Genomic DNA, 21,851 nt, shown 5'->3' with positions numbered 1-21,851 from the left:
ATCCCTGGCATGGGCACCGTGGCACTGCCAACCTGGCATCCTGACAGTGCCAAGGTGCCAGCAGGGGTGCCAGGCTACCACCCTACCCAGAGCGTGACCATCTGGAGGCCTCCGATAGCCTGGGACCTCCCCCACCCCCCAGGTGCCGTTACGCATAATGGCCATTTACATATGTTAATCTGGACCTCACCCAGTGAGGGCGAGATCCAGATCGTGACGTCTTGCGAGTTCTTGCATACCGAGCGATGTCACCAAATTGGGCATGATGAGGCCATTAAATTGCACCAAGATATTTTTGTTAAAATTTACTGGTATTAAGGAGAAACAATTATTTTCTTGTAAATCATTCATAATAATATTGGCCATATATGTTTTGGTTATGATTTAAAGTAAAAACAAATATGCTGGCCAAACAGTTACATTTGTAGGTATTATAGATATTGGTTGGGGCAGCACAGTGACACAGTGGTTAGCACAGCTGCCTCACGACGCCGAGGTCCCAGGTTCGATCCCGGCTCTGGGTCACTGTCCATGTGGAGTTTGCATGGGTTTCGCCCTCACAACCCAAAGTTGTGCAGGTTAGGTGGATTGGCCACACTAAATTGCCCCTTAATTGGAAAAAATGAATTGGGTACTCTAAATTTATATTAAAAAAATTATAGATGTTGGTTTCGTCCTATTGTATTCTGGGATGTTATGTAAATGTACTATTTTTTTAATAAGTTTTTTAAAGTGAGCAAGCAGTTTGATATATTGGTAGATCTGAGCATTTTATATTGCCCTCTCTGCTGGGGAGGTGTAAATAAAATTGATCAATAATAGCTGCTTGTAGCTGAGCATCTTTCAGTCTTACTCAGTGAAATACACAACCAGGGTATCATGGAGGGAATGGTCCCTTCAGAATGCTGAAAGGGGGGAGGAAGATGTATTTGATGGTGGCATCACACTGGAGGTGTCAGAAAAGGCGGTCAATGATTTGTTGAATACAGAGGCTGGGAGGGTGGAAGGTGAGGGCAAGAAACCTATCATGGATCTGTGTGTGTGTGTGGGGGGGGGGGGGGGGCTGAAGGGAGAGAACAAAAGTGTGGGAAATGTAGCAGACATGATCTAGGGCCATGTCAACCATGATGGGAGGAAAAACTTTGGTTGAATACAAGGTCATCTCACAAACACTGGTGTGGAAGGTTGCATCATTGGACTGATACGATAGAGACAGTGGAGTTGGGAAGATGGAATGGAATCCTTAGAGGGTTTAGGGTGCAAGGAAATGTAGTCAAAGTAGATGTCTGAGTCAGTGAGCTTATAATGGGGTAGTCAATTGCCAGAAATGGAGACAGGTAATTCAAGGAAGGGAAGGAAAAAGTTGGAGATGGACAATGTGAAACTACAAGGGTGGAAATTGGAAGGAGAGTTTAACATTTTTTTTTACAGTACCCAATTATTTTTTTTTCCAATTGAGGGGCAATTTAAAGTGGCCAATCCACCTAACCTGCACATCTTTGGGGTGTGGGGGTGAAACCCACGCAGACATGGGGAGAATGTGCAAACTCCACAATTGGAAGGAGAGTTGATGAAGGATTTCAATTCGGGTGAGGACAGGACATGGTATCAATTCAATCATCAATGTTCCAGAAAAGAGTTGAGTGAGGGGGCTTGAGTAGAACTGGAACAAGGAATGTTCCACGTAACCTAGTAAAAGCCAGGGATAGTTAGAATCATTGGTCTTTTGTTTCTTTGTTCTTTGGATCTGTAAGATTAACTTTCTGTCATCCAATACCTCCTGTTTCTACCACATCACAGATCTTACTTTGTCCTTGTCCACCCACCCTTGTTCAAAACCTATTCCACCCTTAACATTTCCCAGTTCTGATGAAAGATCATTGACCTGTTTCACCTATGCTGCCTGACCTGCTGAGTATTTAATTTCATCCTTATTATCAAAATGTAATATGTTTTTGCCGGTATTAAAAAAGAAAAATAGTCTCACGGATTACCAAAAAAAAATTAGATTAAATAGAAAAAGAACCTCTCTAATGGGGCGCATGGTGGTTGTACCAGATGGTGAGATACTGAGCCTGACAGAACAGGAAAGTGCCAGGTTTGAGTCCTGATCACTGCTGAATTAACAGCTTTCAACTCAAGCAGGAGTAGGGGAAGGCGTCTTCCAGTTGGCATTAGTGTCCCTAGTCAGATGGTACATTGGCAGGTGTTCCTCCTTCTAAACACATTTCAGTTAAATCTGCTTGAAGCGTGTGTGTAAGATAGTGACATGCGCAAAAATGCATTTAGTTACAACGACCCCAAAATAAATTACCTTGCTAGAGGCTTGAATTCTCTGGACATTCACTAGTGATGAGATTCTCTGATCCCATCGGCAGCGCACAGCCACCTGCGGATTTCCCAGCGGAGTGGGGTGGCTTCAATGGGAAATCCCGTTGTCAGTGATGGGAACAGAGAATCCCGCCACCAGCGAATGGAGCACCGCCTCCTGTTGACGAGAAACACACAGCTCAGAGGCCAGAGAATTCCAGACATAATCTCTATCCAGGTTCCTACATAAAAAAAGGCCACAAGATTATCAAGTTGCCTCTAGCATCTATGGTACTTTACATGAGGCACCAGCCAGGATTTTCTCCGATATTGGCAAAGGTCGATGTCAGGCAGGAAAAGCGAGTTGAAGCTGACAATGGCAACAGCCGCTTCCTCCACCATATAGTGCGGCACTTATGGTTGGCTGGCAGCCTCTGATTCACTGGCCCATCATCAAATTAGGCACTCAATGATCCAGGTGCCATTTTTAAAGGTTGCCCCAGCGCACAGCTAGCAAACCAGGAAACAATCTTCACCAGGTTCACCCTCCAGCATCAAAGCTGCGCTACCCTGGCACCACAACCCTTCCCAATTTCCCACAATTTGAGGGCACTATTTTGATTTTGGTAATCTTGGGAGTAGAGTTCACATTGTTGACTCAAGAAAGATTTGTTAGAAATGAATTAAGTATATTTTACAACTGAAAACAAACAAACAAATATTTAGTAAGTATAGCACATAAATTATCATAGAATTTACAGTGCATCTCTTTAATCTCTTTAATGGGCATTGCAAGGGGTTAATGGAGATGTTTTTTCATGAGAAACAGGCGTGTGATTTATTACTCCGTTAATTTAATATTGTTGTTTTATTTCAATCTATGAACAGGTTCTGTCACTTTGGTAGACCAACAATGATAAATATGAGTCTTCAGGGCCGTTTTACTCTTCAATGGACCATGACCAGAAAATCCTGTGAGTGACAGGAGTTTATTTGTTGGAACAATGGCTATGATTTAGCCCAACCCATTAAAGACCTTGCAAAGGGGGAAAATAGAGCCAAATTACCTTTTGTTGTTCTTGGAATTACAATGCAAGTGATGAGTTGCCTGTCATTTGTAAATGACAAAGGGAATGCAAGTTCTCCATCAGTTACTAATTTAGCACCTGGAGCACCACCAACACCACCTCCACTTCCAGGACCACCTCCACCTCCTCCACCACCACCACCACCAGGGCTCCCGCCGCCTCCTCCACCCCCTCCTCCACCCGGTTCCCATGTTGGGCATAAAAAACGGATTCGCAGTTTCTTCTGGAAAACCATCCCTGAGGAGCACATCCGTGGGAAAAACAATATTTGGACCATTAGTGCAAGAGAGCACTCTTACAGGATTGACACGAGTACTATTGAGGAACTGTTTGGACAGCAAGATGAAGTCAAATCTAAATTTGGTACGAAAAACAAGAATTCAAGGTCTCCATTTAAAAGCAGCAGCCAAGAGGTAAAAATCAGAATTTTACTTTTGCGTGTGTTTTTGTTTTATCGCAGGATATGGATTATTTCCAAAATGTATTGGGTACCAATCTCCAATCAGTGGTAAAATTCTTGCCTCTGGCATAAAATTTTGGCCTGAAGTCCTAATCTAGGGAGTTCATCAATTGATCAAGACTGACACTTCTGTACAATACCAAGGAAGTGCCAAACCGTTGGAGATGCCATCTTCCAGATGAGACATGAAAAAAGACCCCAACAGCCTTCCGAGGTGCATGTAGCAGATCCCAAAGCATGGTAAAGACACGCTGGACTAATATTTATTCCCCCAACCAATATATGAGAATGAGATTGGTATCCTTCCAGCTGTGAGGGCTGATAGGAATGCAGCTTCAGAGGTTTGGTGATGTCAGATGAGATCATCTGCTGCACTTTTCTGTTCTTAAACAGGTTATCAAGTCATTATTATGTGATTGCACTGGAGGGGGTGCAGAGGAGATTCACCAGGATATTGCCTGGGATGGAACATTTAAGTTATAAAGAGAGGTTGGATAGGCTTGGGTTGTTTTTGTCGGAGCAGAGAAAACAGGGGCAACCTGATCGAGGTGTACATAATTGTGAAGGACATGGAAAGGGTGAATAGGGAGCAGCTGTTCCCCTGAGTTGAAGGGTCAGCTTCGAGGGGACACAGGTTCAAGGAGACGGGCAGGAGGTTTGGGGGGTGTTTGAGGAAAAACTCTTTCACCCAGAGGGTGGTGACGATCTGGAATGCACTGCCTGGGAGGGTGGCAGTGGTGGGTTGCCTCACTTTAAAAAGTACCTGGATGAAGACATGGCATATCATAACATTCAGGACCATCGGCAAGTGCTGGTACATGGGATTAGGTAGGTAGAGCAGGTGTTTTTCACATGATGGGCTGAAGAGCCTCTTCTGCACTGTGTGATTCTGATTATCAGAGTATTGCCTCTGGGACCTTGCTGTGCACAAACTGGCTACTGCATTTCCTGCATAACAACAGTAACTACATTTCAATACAGATCACTGACTGTAAAGCACTTTGGAACATCCTGGGTTGCAAAATGTGCTGCACAACCTTTGGTGGTCCAGCAAAAGAAATGATCTTGAAATTACACATTATTCACAAATACACATTATACACATTGTGATTGGCACAATAAGTTAAGAGCCCATGGTGTTAAGGGTAAGATCCTGGCATGGGTAGAGGATTGGCTGACTGGCACAAGGCAGAGAGTGGGGATAAAGGGATCTTTTTCAGAATGGCAGCCGGTGACTAGTGGTGTGCCTCAGGGGTCTGTGCTGGGACCACAACTTTTCACAATATACATTAATGATCTGGAAGAAGGTACTGAAGGCACTATTGTTAAGTTTACAGATGATACAAAGATCTGTAAAGGGACAGGTAGTATTGAGGAAGCAGGTGGGCTGCAGAAGGACTTGGATAGGCTAGGAGAGTGGGCAAAGAAATGGCAGATGGAATACAATGTGGAAAACTGTGAGGTTATGCACTTTGGAGGGAGAAATGGAGGCACAAGACTATTTTCTATTGGGGAAATGCTTGGGAAATCAGAAGCACAAAGGGACTTGGGAGGCCTTGTTCATGATTCTCTTAAGGTTAACATGCAGGTTCAGTCGGCAGTTAGGAAGGCAAATGCAATGTTGACATTCATGTCGAGAGGGCTAGAATACGAAACCAGAGATGTACCTCTGAGGCTGTATAAGCCTCTGGTCAGACCCCATTTGGAGTATTGTGAGCAGCTTTGGGCCCCGTATCTAAGGAAGGATGTGCTGGCCTTGGAAAGGGTCCAGAGGAGGTTCACAATAATGATCCCTGGAATGAAGAGCTTGTCATATGAGGAACGGTTGAGGACTCTGGGTCTGTACTCGTTGGAGTTTAGAAGGATGAGGGGGGATCTTATTGAAACTTACAGGATACTGTGAGGCCTGGATAGAATGGACGTGGAGAGGATGTTTCCACTAGGAGGAAAAACTAGAACCAGAGGACACAATCTCAGACTAAAGGGACGATTCTTTAAAACAGAGATGAGGAGGGATTTCGTCAGCCAGAGGGTGGTGAGTCTGTGGAACTCTTTGCCGCAGAAGGCTGTGGAGGCCAAATCTCTGAGTGTCTTTAAGACAGAGATAGATAGGTTCTTGATTAATAAGGTGATGAGGGGTTATGGGGAGAAGGCAGGAGAATGGGATGAGAAAAATATCAGCAATGATTGAATGGCGGAGCAAACTCGATGGGCCGAGAGGCCTAATTCTGCTCCTATGACGTATGGCTTTATGGCACATTGGATAGCACTGCTGCCTCACAACTCCAGGGACCCGGGTTCAATTCTGGCCTTGGGTGACTTGTGTGTGGAGTTTGCACATTCCTTCCGCAGTCCAAAAATGTGCAGGTTAGGTGGATTGGTCATGTTAAATTGCAACGGTTCAGGTAGGGTTACTGGGTTACGGGGATAGGATTGGGCCCTGGGCCTGGGTAAGGTGCTCTTTCCAAGGGTCAGTGCAGACCCGATGAGCCGAATGGCCTCCTTCAGCGCTGTAGGGATTCTATGATCATTCAAAGATGTCCGAAGTACAATTTAATAGCATGCTTTAAGATGCCAGCCCAGAAATTTTGTGGTGTTTCTCCTCATTTCCCATTGTAGCTCTGGCAGATCGGAGAAGCAACAAGCAGCTGTTAAATTCTCCCGATCACCTGTTATGGAGTTGCGGCAGACGGGTAGAATCCTTTTCCAGGCCAGCCTGCAAGCACGTCCCACCCTGTAATGACACCCGTGAACCCCCCACACCTCACCAGAAAAGTCTGAGATTTCAAGGCCACTGGGTGAGGATTGTCTTACATAATTAATACAACACAAAAGCTGCAAGAAGACGGTGTTTAATTTTTTTTTCCATGTATGCTGCTTCATTATATATTGCTATTCCCTCATCGGCCCTCCAGACTCCTTGTATATACTTTTTATTGCTCTTTTATATTCTCAATAGAATTAAACTTCTGTGAAGAATTTGCCAAATATCACACAGTGGATGGCAAACTAAAGAGTTTGAATGATTATTTGAATATTTAATCTTTTTAAAACCATATTCACCCTCCCCATTTAAAATGCGGAACTTAAAAACTGAAAATACGAGTATTATAAAATTATGAAATGATAAGTTAAAATTTAAGAATCATTTAGCAAAACCAGCAGCCTCTCAAAAGTCAAACTAACATTTTAGAAGGAGACTATTAGAAATTTAACATGCTTTTTTTTGTTCTCAGATGTTACTTGCTGTGCATTTAACCAGTATTTTTGTTACTCATTTCAACTCCCTAAGCCTAACTCCCTTTTTAATTGCTAACACATCATTCTCTAGCTGAATCTAAAGTTTACTGATTTGCCCCGCCAATGTTATTCTTAAACCAACTATGCAAAAGTGTATCTGAATGGACTCAGCTGATTCAGTTATGATTTGATAATACCCGCCACTAGGGTTTATATGTTGGTATATTTATATTTAAGAAGCAGTGCCAAGAAAGTGGTGCCCAAATGAAAGACTCCAGCCTCCATGTGTTGGTGCATCCTATTTACTATTTCCCTTAGAATCATAGAAATGCCACAGCGCAGAAGGAGGCCATTTGGCCCATCACATCTGCACCAACCTGCCAAAAGAGCTCTCCCCATCCACCCCACCCCGACCTTATAACCTAACCTGCACTAAGGGACAATCCACCTAACCTGCACATCTTTGGACTGTGGAAGGAAACCGGAGCACCCGGAGGAAACCCAGGTAGAACGTGCAAACTTCACACAGTGACCCAAGGTCGGAATTGAACCCGGGTACCTGGCACTGTGAGACAGCAGTGCTAACCACTGTGCCGCCCCTTCTGATTTAAAAACCTGTGTAGGCAACTTGTCAGGCCAGGAAAATGTGGAGGTTCTGCTGAGGTTCCAGGTTTATATCTGAGAGTGCTATTAATCATGGCAGAGAAAATCTCTTTCATCACAATCACACAACTGACTTACTCATTATGTCAGTAATACTACTGCTTAATTAATGAAATGATATTACAAGCAAACAAATTTCTCATGGTATCCATCACAAAATGAGTGTCTGCCTGTTGGGACTAACTGGAGAAAGCAAGCCTTGCTGAATGGTTGGCTGTGGTTAGTGCGGAGGCAGTCAGGAACCAGTTATACTGCATCATTCAGGATAGTGCATGACTCAGAAAGGTACTGATGTTTCAATGGGAATTCTAACAGGAGCTTCAAGAGGCAGCATCAATGGAGCCAGGGAGTGGAAAATTATCCAGAGCAGGGTGTAAGACATGAGAGAAAGATGAGAGCATGACATGAAACTGAGGAGAGTGGCAGAGTGCACACAAATAGACGAAACAACTTTTGTTAAGTCTAAATTTTCAATAGAATCCAACCATGACATATTGCCTGCATGACATCCAGGGGTCAATATTATGATTGGTGGGGGAGAGTCTGGAGGCAGGGGAGGTTAAAAAGGAATGAAGCTACCCAACTTGTTACACACACACTTGTTACCATTTTTACAGCAGACAGTTGCCTGGTGTGTCTGTGCTCATCCTGGAGAAATACCTCAGACCGCTCCCGCGGTGTATTTGGGAGCCTGAGTTTTTAAGTTTAATGGCTGCAGGCCAGGTATCCCAGCACATGAAAACTCTGCAAGCTAAATGGAGGCAATGGCTCACCCCCCGCCCCCCAAACAATACTGAGCCTTTCTCTCCATAATCTACTGAACTTACACTCCACAAATAACAACCCTGAACCATCATCTGATCAGAATTAGACTTCGAAAAGTCTTCTATGTGTGGACAACTGGCTCCTGAAGAGAATGGTGGCCAAAGGACAGATGTCAGATTTGGTTACTTTCTATTGGCCATGGTGGTTTATGCTGAAGTTACTGCCACAGTCTACCTGCCTTATTCATCAAAAGAGGCTATTAAAAATTTTTTTTTGAGTACTCAATTCATTCTTTCCAATTCAGGGGCAATTTAGTGTGACCAATCTACCTACCCTGCACATCTTTGGGTTGTGGGGGCAAAACCCACGCAAACGCGGGGAGAATGTGCAAACTCCACACGGACAGTGACCCAGAGTCGGGATCGAACCTGGGACCTCGGCGCTGTGAGGCAGCTGTGCTAGCCACTGCACCACCGTGCTGCCCTGAAAGAGGCTATTTAAGAGGGGCGTTACAAATTAAAAACAAACTTCAGTTGATAAGTTATATGCTGGTAATGCATTAGTTATATGCTCAAAATGCTGGAGTACACTCCAAAGCTTTAAAAAGCTTAATATTTTTAAATAATAGGGAGGGCAGAAGTGAAGTTGAAAAATACAGGTCGAAAAATATTGCATTTTATTACTAGAGAAACAATTTGCTCCTTTAATGTGTTTCACAGAGGTGTGAGGAGAATGCACACGTCATAAACTTCTGACATTTTAAAAACATTTTGTAAACTAACATTTGCCGGCTGTAATTTTCAATAGTGGCGGACCTTGCCAGCACAGAATTTCCTGGAGCTGCCAGCTGTTTACCCAAAGTATAGTGAGGAACATTTGGGTATATTTTCAGTGACATTTCTTCCTGTGCTGTCTTGGTCAATCAGAATGACTTGAGGGTCATTGTGCCAGATTGATGGGGCTCCCAATTTCCTGGTCATGTAAAATCAGCAGAGGTGTTGTTGCTAACTTTTGCCTTAGTTTAATTGCTCTGTTTTATCACCTTTGCTCTTGAGTCGCCAGGTATCTTTCTGATACCGCCATGTGGTTCAAGTCCGAGTAATGATCAATAATCCAATACACCGCTTAGTAAGAGTTAAATCAAAGCACATTTATTATACACAGCAATCAATACTCATGCATAAATTCTACGTCTAAGCTACTTCCTACAACTAACAGGCCAATACTTAACTTGGAAATGGCCCACCAGGTCAGGGAAACAAATGGCCTTTCGTTCGGGTTCTGAGCCTGTGGGATTCGAAGCTGGTACAGATTGATAGCTAGGAGCGCCTATCTCGTTGCGAGCGTTGAAGTAAGACTTACTGGATGTTTCACGATGGCTGGACCGGTCACTGTCAAGGGTTGGTCTGCGTTGCTGAGTAACCCGGTCAGAAGAAGAAGCAGAAGGGTGCAGGAGGATGCAGAAGGGATAGCAGAAGTGTGCAGAAGGCTCGATTTGAACTTGGACTCTATTCTTATAGTCCCCAGGGGCGTCCCGCCTTTTGGGGCGGACCCTGTACCTGGTTCCAAGTGATTGGACTTTGTCCCAATCACTTGGTTCGATATTCTCCAATGCTGGAGCAATTCCTTGATCGATGGGTGGTTTTGGGGTGGTCGTTCACCTCTCTTTGTGTAGGCTTCTGTTGGCGCCGATGAGTCTGGGTTGGCTTTCTGTCTAAAATGTTGCACATTGTTCCTGAGGATTGCTCATTAGTATGCAGATGGCTGGTGTTTTGTTGTGCTGATGGTTACTGGTATCGATCTTGTCTGGCCTTCCCAGACGTGAATACACAGTCTACCTGTAGCTGCTTGTTTTAGTCCTGTTGGCTGATTTTCCCATCAGCCTTTGCCGTTCGCCATTTTAAATCGGGGTTAGCCATTCTAAATCGGGAGTTAGCCATTTTAACTGGCTATATTCCCTCCTTGTGATCCTAACGTGAAGCGTGAAGGATCACATCACTATGTTGCTTTCCATTCCCTGACCTGGGGGGGACACTTCCTTCATGGCCTCTGCACTGACCATAGCTATGCAAAAGCATTTTTAACTAACAATCCAAAGGCGCTATGTCAGACAGGGACATGCATTACAAAACAATAAACTGGGAACCTCTAACCTATTCTTAATATACTACACTCACTTAAACATTCCATTATCCTACCTTCCTCAATCATACAACAAAATCATAGCATTTCATAGTCTTTCCTGGCTTGGCAGTCAAGCTCAGGATCATACAATTTGCTCATGAAAAAGTTCTTTACATTTCTTTATTTACAATAACAATAAACGCAAGTGAATGTACTTTATTATAGATCGCGGGGGTCGGGGGTCTGGTCGTAACCAAACATAGGGGATCTGATCCTATATACCGGGGTTCGAGCGCGGTAGGCTCTCCTTCTCCATTTCCATAGACGCATAGTCTGCACAATGCAGCAGAGTATCACTAATGCTAGTAATGTTTCAATTATGTAGGACAGAGAGTACCAGGTTATAAACCTGGCACACCAAGATGCTGTAGTGTCGCTGGTGACTGGGCTCTGGGTACTGCGGGATAATGAAACATTAACGGCTGGGGGTCTTGAAGTCATGGGGTTCGCCATCACGCGCAACCAAATGTCCAAAAGCACAAGGGTGATCCACTTGAAGGAAGTGCTCATGGCTCTTCTCTTTCCTTTTCTTTCTTGGTCTTCTCCGGTCCTGGAGCTTCTGGAGTTCTGTAGAAACAAGCATAGTGTCTGTAACTATCTTTGTTTAATATCTTGTACGCTAGTGTGTCTGTCCTTTGGTGCCAATTATTCCCTTTATAATTGGTCACTATGTGTGACTCCCTCATTTTTTTTCAAAGACAAATTTTAGGACACGACACACTTCCCAATAATGAACCAGTGCTGATTTAGCATCCAAATGTTTCAGGATGTAAATAGCAGATGGCCGGCAAGCTAAAGGTTACCTAAACAAAACAAAACTTTTTGAACGAAAAATGCCAAAATGAGGTGCGTATGGGCCGTGACGGGTAAGAGTTGGATGGAGTCCCCGGGTAGGACGGCTACCAATGCCGTGTCTCTCCTACCCGAGCGTAGCTGACCAGAGGGGGGTTCCCAGGCAGGGCGGGTCCCAAGCCGTTTTTCCACTGCCTGAGCAACCGACAAGAACGGGCAAAAAATGTAGTCATTGTGGTGGGGCTGCCGTAGTGGTTCTTTCCTTCGAACCAGAAGGGCAGTTACGAACGGGCGTCTGGTTCCGTAACCAGTCTCTGCAGACAAGCTCTCAGAGGTTTCTGCTGAACTGGTGAGTCTCTGTAGGCAAGTCCTCAGAGGTTTCGGCTGAATAGGCGTGGGGCAGTGAGAAAAAAATTCTCCTGTCGGACATACAACATTTAACAAACTTACAAACAACATAAAACATTCTGCAGGTGCCATCAGAAAGGACAACACTTCTCCCAAGCAGTTCCTTTCAGAACATCATCTGGACACCTCAGTTCTCGGTTGCGAACAGGGTCGCAAAGAGGTTATCGGTTTGGGAGTCAGACCCAAGGTCGTCCTCTTCTCCCGGGTGCCAAACTCTGGAGTGGATTAGGGCTGAAAGGGCTGCATGATGTGAGGTGGGGTTTCTCTCGTTGTTGCGGACGAGTCGGTATGAGTTGTCACAGTGCCAATAATTGGTGTCTAGTTGTGTGGGGACAAAATCGGGGTCGTCAGTGTGGTTCGGTGGTCGGTGGTGGGGTTTATTCAGGAAAGTGATCAGGAAGGGATCACTTGGATCGAAGTCGGAGTCGCTAGGTGTGGGTCCGGTTGCATGGGGATAGTAGGGAGGCGTGCTGTGGCTATCGTCCGAGTCACAGTCGCTGTCTTTGCTGATGCAGTCTGTGGGCGTTCCGGGGCGGAGTGTATATTTCGGGGGTGGAGTCGAGGTCGGGTCCGTGGCTGGGCTGGACGTGGTGGGGGTTGGTAGGGTTACGTTGGCTGTTGGCAGGGTGTCGTGTGCTGTGTCAAGTATGACGTGGTGTGCGTGGTTCGACTGTATTCCATATGCCTTCAGCTGGTTGATATGGAACCGCGCAGTCTTACCATTGGGGTACTTTATTTTATAAACGGAAGGGCTTACTTTATCCGCAATGGAATACGGACCCGAGTATTTTGGTGACAGGAATGTGCTGGGGTTATATACAGAGAGCATCACTTGCTGTCCGATACTATACTCAGTCGCATGCACTGTCTTGTCGAAACAAGCCTTGCTCTGTTTCTTTCTTGTGCCCAATTTTACTGTGGCTGCTAGCTGAGCCGTTTTAACATTTTCCACTAATTGCTCCACGGCTTTCTCGTGTGTGAGGGCCGTCACTTCGGGGCTGGTCAAGTCCAAACCTAACAAATATTCTGTGCCTTTCATGGTGCGTCCGGTCATGAGAGTGTGTGGGGTGTAACCTGTGGAAGTAGAAATTGTGTTACGTATAAACATCAGCGCAAAAGGGAGAACTGAGTCCCAAGTGGTGGTGTTCTGCTGGACCATTTTTCTGAGGGTGGTTTTTAGGGTCTGATTCATGCGCTCCACGATACCACTCGACTGTGGGTGGTATGCGATGTGGAATTTTTGGGTGATGCCAAATATCGTGAGGACGTTCTGCATGACACGTCCTGTAAAATGGGAGCCTTGGTCAGATTCAATGCTGCGGGGGAGTCCCCATCTTGTAAAGATGTGGTGGGTCAAAATCTTGGCTGTGGTTTTTGCAGTGTTTGTGCGGGCTGGGAATGCTTCCACCATTTCGTAAATGTGTCAATTACCACAAATACATATTTATAGCCATTCCTGCAAGGGGGCAATGGTCCTATAAAATCGATCTGGAGGTTAGTCCAGGGGCGATTAACGGATCGGGTGTGGCGGAGTTGAGCCTTTCTGGCATATCTGTCCGGATTATTCTGGGCACAGATAAGACAATTTTCTATGTAATGGTTTACATCTTCCTTTAAATTCGGCCACCAACAAAGCTGCTTGAGATGGGCTGTAGTGGGATCGATCCCCTGATGTCCATGACCGTCATGGAACAAGCAAATCAAATGATTCCTGTCCTGTTCAGGAACCACATAAAGGGTGTCTTTTAACACCACACTGTCATTTGTGGTCAGTGCATTTATAAATCTCTCATAGGGAGCTGGATATTTTCTTTTTACAATCTCCTTGAGATTGGTGTCCTGCTTCTGGGCCTCCACTAGATCCTCGATCTTTGTCTGTGAGACCTGAACTGCACTCACTGGAGTGCTTTCGGGGGGTGTCCAACAATATCCGTGCCTGGAACCTGCTTTGGCCAGTGCGTCGGCTTTCACATTTCCAGGGGGGAGGAACGATGGTGACTGCGGACTTTGATGATCCCAAAGGTTCTGTTCTGGGCTTTTTCTAAAATATGACGGAGCAATGGGGCTGAGGGGAGGGGTTTTCCGTCTGCGGAAACAAATCCTCTTGCTTTCCACAGATGCAGAAATTCCATAAGGCTGTTGCAGACATAGAGGCTGTCCGAGTATATGTCTGCTGGGCTGGGGAAGGAATCTGGGTGCTCAACTATAAATGCGATGGCCGCAAGCTCTGCTGCCTGCGCGCCGAAGTGTCCGGGTAGTTTTAACAATATTTCCTCGAGGGCGCGTCCCTGCGCGTCCTCGACATAGATACCGCAACCTGTTATGTGCTTCCCATCCAAGACTATGGAAGATCCATCCACATAGATCCTTATGGGCTCACACATGTCCGTGTGCTGGGGGCTCTGAGTTGAACTATCTATCTTTCTGGGGGGTGTTTTAGCGATAAAGGGGCCTGTGTTGTGGTGTGGAGAGATAATTTCGCATTCATGGGGGTTTCCAGGGTACTGTAAATTGTCGGCTAAATAGGTGTGTGTCTTTGTCCTTTTCACAGTGTTGTCCCGTCCCTGCAAGAGAAGGGTCCATCTAGCTGCTCTTATTTGACTGACGGTACCGTCCTTGAGTCGTCTGTCCAGTAAATGTTGGGTGGTGGTGTGTTCGGTGAGAATCGTGATGGGGTTCAGTTCGGTAATGTACAAAAAATACTGGACTGCCCAGAAAACTGCGAGCAGGTGCCTCTCACAGGCTGAAAATCCCTGCTCCACAGCATCTAAAAGTCTGGAGGCATAAGCTACGGGCCGTAACTGGTCGTGCCGTTCCTGGAGGAGCACGGCTGAAAGGGTGCGGTCTGTGGTCGCTACCTCTTTGGCGTAAGGGGAAAGCGGGTCTGGAACTTGTAGTGCGGGGGCTGCTATGAGTGCCTGTTTTAAAGAGTCCACAGCATCCGTATGCTGCGGAAGCCATTCCCAGGGGCCTCCCTTCTTTAGGAGGTTTGAGACGGGTGCTGCCTTGCTGGCAAAACCGTCAATGTAGTTTCGGCAGGAGCCAACCAGTCCTAAAAACGACCGGAGGGCTGAAACGTTCTGGGGAAGAGGCAATTTAGCAATCGAGTCAATCCTTTTATGCTCGATCTCGCGTTTACCGTGCGCGATAATTGTTCCCAAATATATCACTTTTTCTTCCAAAATCTGGGCCTTTTTGGGGTTGACTTTACAACCGATTGAGTGTAAGAGTTCCAGGAGTTCGGACAGAAGCTCAATGTGCTCTTCCTTGGTGTCTGTCTGCAGTAGTAGGTCGTCTACCTCCTGTCCCAGACATTCGGGGCGAGAGAATTTGGCTAAACCATTTGTCAGCTGTCGGTGGAAAATGGAGGGGGAGTTGTGGAATCCTTGTGGCAGGCATGTCCACGTGTACTGCTGTGCTTTAAAGGTGAAGGCAAATTTGTACTGGCACGCCTTTGCCAATGGAATGGACCAGAATCCATTACTGACATCCAAAACCGTGAAGAATCGGGAATTGAGTCCCTGCTTGAGCATGGTCTCGGGACTTGTTGCTACTGTGGGGGCTGCTGCGGGGGTGACTTTGTTGAGTTCCCGGTAATCGATGGTCAGTCGCCATGATCCATCAGGCTTTCTCACTGGCCACATCGGGGCATTATTAGTGGAGGCTACTGATCTAAGTACGCCCTGCTCTCATAAACTTTCTATTATCTTGGAGATTTCTCCCTCTGCCTCTTGGGGAAATCCGTACTGTTTCTGGGGTCTCGGGTCAGGTCCTGTTACTTGTACGGAGCCAGTCATCCGTCCACAATCGTGCTTGTGGGTCGCGAATGCTGCCCTGTTCTTTTGCAGAATTGCCCTAACCTGCTTGTCCGTACTAAGCGTGGTCGGGTTGAACCAAAATTCGCCTACGGCGCTAATTTTGTTCGTGTTACTCTCCTATGTTGAGCGTTGCGGGGGCTCTTGCAGATTTTGCCATCTTCCAGACACACTGGTTGACTGGATCGAATGAAAGATTATGGGAATTCATGAAATCAATTCCCAGAATGTGTTCTGCTGTGTGGGGCAGGTCAACTAAGACCACGGGGTGCTTGGTGGTGATGGTTCCGATTTGAATGAGTACAGGGGCTGTGATGTGTCCCTGCTGTGAGTGGCCTGTAAAGCCGCTGAGGGTGATAGTGGCTGTAGTGGACCACGTGTCTTTTTGAAACAGGGTGGAGGAATTTATTGTGGTGCGGGACCCTCCTGTGTCCCAGAGAAATTCGATGGGCTGTCCCCGAATTTTTGCTGCAACTATCGGTCGTCCGGACCGACCCCAAAGGGTGTCGCAGACCCAACTGGGGGATCCCGTACACCGTCAGTCCGTTCCGGTCAAGTCCGCCTGATCTGAACAGGCGCTAACGCTATGAATGGGCTCTGTCTTTTTCTTAATCAGAATGCCCGTCTGCTGGGCTCTCTGTGGCCTTTTAGGGGCATTGCACTCTTTTGCGAAGTGTCCCAACTGTCCGCAGTTGTAACACTCTTGTGACTTGGGTGGGGGGCTGTTCTTTCCCTCATTCACCCATGCGGGGTGCTGGTGTGTTTTTACTGCCTGCATATCTGCGCCGGCCTGCTTTTACTCGCTATCCTTAACTGCGGGTTTGCTCTGAACAGATTGCTCCCAAGAGCGGGACAATCTTTTCACTACCCACTTCTCGTTATGGGCCTCCTCTGAGGGATCATAACTCGCGCAAGCTTTCTGTCCTGTTTCTGTGGCATGTGAGATAAGGGTGCGGGTCCATTTGGTCATGTTGTCTGGGGACAAATGGGCACGGTCTACGTCTCCAAAGACTGCTGCAAAGTGGATCCACAGGCATCCAGCAAACGCTGTGGGGTGCTCGGATTTCTTTTGCCTACGTTTGTTCAGGCCATCTACGGGGTCACCCCGGTTTTACCCGATCGCATCCAGGATCGCGTATGCATTTCTGCAAGGGTGCCTCCTCCTACATTTTGTGGGTCGGGAAGGGCTGCTGCTACCGAAGGGTCTAAACTTAAAACGGTGAGCTTTACATGCTCTCGCTCATCCAGGCCGTACATAGTCGCCTGATGCTTAACTGTGGCAAAGAAATGGTGGGGGTCTGAGGTGGGGAGGAACGGTGTGATCTTATCGCACGCGTCCCGTAATTGGGTCACTGTTAAGGGGGTGGAATATAGAAATTCCGCATCGTCCGATGTGGCTGTGCGGTGGGGTTCTGTGGTGGCAGCATGGAGTGCTCTTAATGCTGCCTTGAGATCACTACACTGTTTCTGTAACACTTCTACCTGTTTTTCTGTTTCTTCTCGTACCAGGACTGCACATTGTGTGTCCTGATAGGCCTCTTCGTATTGAGACTGGAAGCTGCTTAAATGCGCCAGACAAGACTGGTGAGCCCTTTTGGCGTCATCCACCACTCCATCTTTTGCTGCCAATTTCCTTCTCAATTCCATATTCTCCTTTTCTACCTCGCTTACATCGACCGTACTCATCCGATGTATGCCCTCAACTTCTTTCCGGAGCGTCTTAACGACCTCCCCTGTGCCTCGCAATTGTGCCAAGCAGGACACGATTGCCATCGGCTTGCGAGCTTTCCCCAAGCTCTTTTTGTGGATCTCGCTCAGGTTCTCCCACCAAGTATGTCCTATACTCCCGGGGCCTGATTCGTCGTTATCACATAAATCATTCCAAAGGGGCCATCCTTTCCCCTTGAGATATTTCCTGATCTCTTCCTCCCAAATGGGACATTGTCCCACTCTACTGCTGCTGGTCGCTGCGACCGCAAATTCCTCAGGGTTCATGGGGCGCTGCATTTCCATCTTTCCTATCCGAATGCTTCTTTTAAATTTGGAACTGGGGGCTAAGGCGGTGCTGTAAATACGGGTACGGCTTTCGCTACTTTCCGATATACAAACTTCCGACAGTTTTGATGCAACAAAAATCTATCAGTTTTACCTTATAGCCCTGTTAGTTACGCATGCATACACACACTTCCGAATTATGAGTATTGATCAGAACTGCTTGAACACTTGTGGTTTACTGTTTCCAATTGGATCTCTAATTCAAATTCTTGGGTTCTCCTGGAGTGGTTTTCCACTTCTAGATCGGGTCCCGTCAGGATGTCGCCAAATGTTGTTGCTAACTTTTGCCTTAGTTTAATTGCTCTGTTTTATTACCTTTGCTCTTGAGTCGCCAGGTATCTTTCTGATACCGCCACGTGGTTCAAGTCGGAGTAATGATCAATAATCCAATACACCGCTTAGTAAGAGTTAAATCAAAGCACATTTATTATATACAGTAATCAATACTCATGCATAAATTCTACGTCTAAGCTACTTCCTGCAACTAACAGGCCAATACTTAACTTGGAAATGGCCCACCAGGTCAGGGAAACGAATGGCCTTTCGTTCGGGTTCTGAGCCTGCGGGATTCGAAGCTGGTACAGATTGATAGCTAGGAGCGCCTATCTCGTTGCGAGCGTTGAAGTAAGACTTACTGGATGTTTCACGATGGCTGGACCGGTCACTGTCAAGGATTGGTCTGCGTTGCTCAGTGACCCGGTCAGAAGAAGAAGCAGAAGGGTGCAGGAGGATGCAGAAGGGGTAGCAGAAGGGTGCAGAAGGCTCGATTTGAACTTGGACTCTATTCTTATAGTCCCCAGGGGCGTCCCGCCTTTTGGGGCAGACCCTGTACCTGGTTCCAAGTGATTGGACTTTGTCCCAATCACTTGGTTCCATATTCTCCAATGCTGGAGCGGTTCCCTGATCGATGGGCGATCTTGAGGTGATCGTTCACCTCCCTTTGTGTCGGCTTCTGTTGGTGCCGATGAGTCTAGGTTGGCTTTGTGTCTAAAATGTTGCACATTGTTCCCGGGGATTGCTCATTAGTATGCAGATGGCTGGTGTTTTGTTGTGCTGATGGTTACTGGTATCGATCTTGTCTGGCCTTCTCAGGGGTGAATACACAAACTACCAGTAGCTGCTTGTTTTAGTCCTGTTGGCTGATTTTCCCATCAGCCTTTGCTGTTTGCCATTTTAAATCGGGGTTAGCCATTCTAAATCGGGAGTTAGCCATTTTAACTGGCTACAGAGGTTCAACTTAAATATGCTCATCTACATGCCCCATTCGCTAATCCACATGCTTATCCAACAGGACTATATAAAGTCACTATTTTCCATCCCTCTCTCCCAGCCCCACTGCTTTCAAATAGGGATTGGTGCGAGGAGCTTGACCTAACATAAGGAAGATTAGAAAGAATTGTCACGTACAGAGCAACGGTCAGCAGCCAAATGTTTTCAGCCAATTTCTATATTAAGTTATCACTTTTTAGCTCTGGAATAAACTACTGAAGGGCTGATAAATGTACTTTTATAAATATTATAAAATTATTTTCTTACCTTACATTAACTGCACTACTCAGTAATGAGCCACTTCTTTAGCCAGCTTTAAACAGGCACAACTGTATTCTAAAATCTGAAGTATTGTCTCAATATCCGGTTACTTGTCTTCTGTAACTTGCTCTAGCTGCAGGGTTAGAAAAACAGGAGTAAACAAGTTTGAGTTGGAAAGGAGACAGCAAGGGCACAGAATACCGATGAGAGAAAAGCTGTCAAGTCGTAGTTTGCACAAGGAGTAACAGTGCCAGGGAAAGGGATTAACTGCGCCAAAATAGAGCTAGGAGAATCAGTGTGGGTTGGAACTAAAATTGATAGAGGGGGTGGCGGGGAATTGAGAATTAACAAAGGAAAATGTATGTTCACAGCATCTATCTTCATAGTTGATTGCCCATCGTGCATTGTAGTATTCCCAGTTCCTAATGTATCTTTTTAAAAAATGAAGCACGTTTTAAAATTGTTAGTATAATGGGCGAGATTCTCCACTCCTGCGCCGGTTGGGAGAATCGCCTGGGCCGCCAAACTTTCCCGGGACGCCAGTCTGACGCCCTCCCGCGATTCTCCCAAGCGGCGGGAACGGCCCGGTCAAGTTCCGCGGGCTGCAGGTCGGAGAACCGCCGGAGACACCCAAAATGGCGCTTCTCCGGCACCCCCGCTATTCTCAGGCCCGGATGGGCCGAGCGGCCAGGCCAAAACGGCGGGTTCCCCCCAGCGCCGTCCACACCTGGTCGCTGCCGTTGTGAACGGTGCGTGAACGCTGGGGGGGGGGGGGGGCGGCCTGCGGGGGGGGGGGCGAAGGGGGATCCTGCACCGGGGGGACCTCAAATGTGGGGTGGCCCGCGATCGGTGCCCACCGATCGTCGGGCCGTCCTCTCTGAAGGAGGACCTCCTTCCTTCCGCGGCCCCGCAAGATCTGTCCGCCATCTTCTTGCGGGGCGGACTTAGCGAGGACGGCAACCACGAATGCGCGGGTTGGCGCCGGCCAACCCGCGCATGCGCGGATGACGGCAGTTATGCGGCACCGGCCGCGTCATCTATGCGGCGCCGCCTTTACGCGGGCGACAAGGCCTGGCATGTGTAGATGACGCGGCCCCGATCCCAGACCATTGTCAGGGCCTGAATCGGTCGGGATCGGGGCCGTTTCGTGCCGTCGTGAACCTCGACGGCGTTCACGACGGCGCGCCCACTTCGGCGCGGGAGTGGAGAATCCCGCCCAATGTATCCTCGGCCTAGTTCACCCTACTAGATTCAACTCTCGAAGGTCAGGGTCACACTTTGTTTTGTCCTCTTATGTATCCAAAATAGGAGGAGAGACTGACTGAGAAATGGGGTCAGACTGGAGGTAGGTGGGAATGTAGTTTACTCCGTCTATTCTGAAATCAAAACAGAAAATGCTGGAAAAACTCAGCAGGTTTGCCAGCCACTGCGGAGAGAGAAACAGAGTTAATATTTTGAGTCCAGTCTGACATCTTCGGAATTGGAAAATGGCTACCCTTTGGTAAAGACGAGGACTGTTCTATTTCATTTAACAAAGCAGTGAACTTTGTTTTGTGGATATGGATTGTGCCTAGAATTCCCCACAGTTGAGTTCCAGTCTGAGTGGGATGAAGTGCTCGCTGGAGATTAGGTAATTCAATAGGGAAGGTACAAGTTTACTGTTGCACAGTTACAGGCTGGGACAAGAGTGAGGAAGATACGCACACTGTGTCTATGCTATCAAATGTCCCATTTAAGCAGCCTGGAGAGCAGATGAGGGAATAGCAATAAATAATGAAGCAACATGTATGGAAAAAACATTTAAACGACCTCTTCTTCCAGCTTTGGTGCTGTATTAATTACGCAGGACAATCCTCACTCTAGTGGCCTGGAAATTCCAGTCTATTCTGGTGAGGTGTTAGGGGGGAGGGTTCCGGGGGTGCACAGGTGTTATTGCAGGGTGGGAGGCGTAGGGAGGTTGATTGGGTAAGGAATTCTACCCGTCTGTTGTAGCTCCACAACAGGAGATGAGCAGAACCCCTGGAGAACCAGTTTAACAGCTGCTTGTTGGTTCTCTGAGGACTTGTCTGATCTCCTGCTAGTGCTATGATGGGAGATGAGGAGAAACGCCACAAAATTTAAGGGCTGGCGTTTTAATGTGTGCTATTAAATTGTACTTCTGATATCTTTGAATGTGTAATTTCAAGATCATTCCCCTTGCTGGGCCACCAGATGTTGTGGTGCAGTTAGAGCTCTTTTACATAACCGAATCCTACAAGAAAAAAACCTGAAGGAAATTCTAATCAAGAATTGTTATATGTAAACTATCTTATACCTGATTGGCTTTATTTAGTTTTGCTGCCAAACAATGCAATGTTTCACAATCCAACAAAAGCATAATAGTTTAGAGATCACCGTTCCTGATATTAATGGGAAATGCTTAATGTTTTTGTGACATTTTTGTCATTTATAGCTGGGTCCTAATTGAATTAAAGTGAATTGCTTTACCCTTGTGTTAAGAGTAGGGACCGAGGACTGTGATAGAAATTGACTATTGATATC

At 46.6% G+C, this 21,851-nt stretch overlaps 1 protein-coding gene and 1 long non-coding RNA gene across 6 annotated transcripts in view; one reads left to right on the top strand and one right to left on the bottom strand.

The window, feature by feature from the left end:
* Positions 1-21,851, top strand: part of fhdc1 (FH2 domain containing 1) — a 221,724-nt gene that overhangs the window by 22,672 nt on the left and 177,201 nt on the right. For all 5 annotated transcript variants that reach the window (XM_072496036.1, XM_072496031.1, XM_072496032.1 and 2 more), the window contains one exon: positions 3,199-3,811. In XM_072496036.1, coding sequence (XP_072352137.1) covers positions 3,401-3,811 — 411 coding nt within the window. In that variant the 5' untranslated portion in view covers positions 3,199-3,400. The remainder of the gene's footprint in view (positions 1-3,198; positions 3,812-21,851) is intronic.
* LOC140408606 (uncharacterized) lies at positions 9,656-19,408 on the bottom strand. Its single transcript, XR_011940150.1, has 2 exons — positions 19,317-19,408; positions 9,656-11,277 (listed from the first exon to the last, which is right to left on the bottom strand). It is a non-coding gene; the product is annotated as an uncharacterized lncRNA (long non-coding RNA).

Source organism: Scyliorhinus torazame, chromosome 3 (assembly GCF_047496885.1).
Source record: "Scyliorhinus torazame isolate Kashiwa2021f chromosome 3, sScyTor2.1, whole genome shotgun sequence".
Taxonomy (NCBI): domain Eukaryota; kingdom Metazoa; phylum Chordata; class Chondrichthyes; order Carcharhiniformes; family Scyliorhinidae; genus Scyliorhinus; species Scyliorhinus torazame.
The sequence above is the reverse complement of the archived record's forward strand: the minus strand, read 5'-3'. Positions and strand labels throughout refer to the sequence as shown.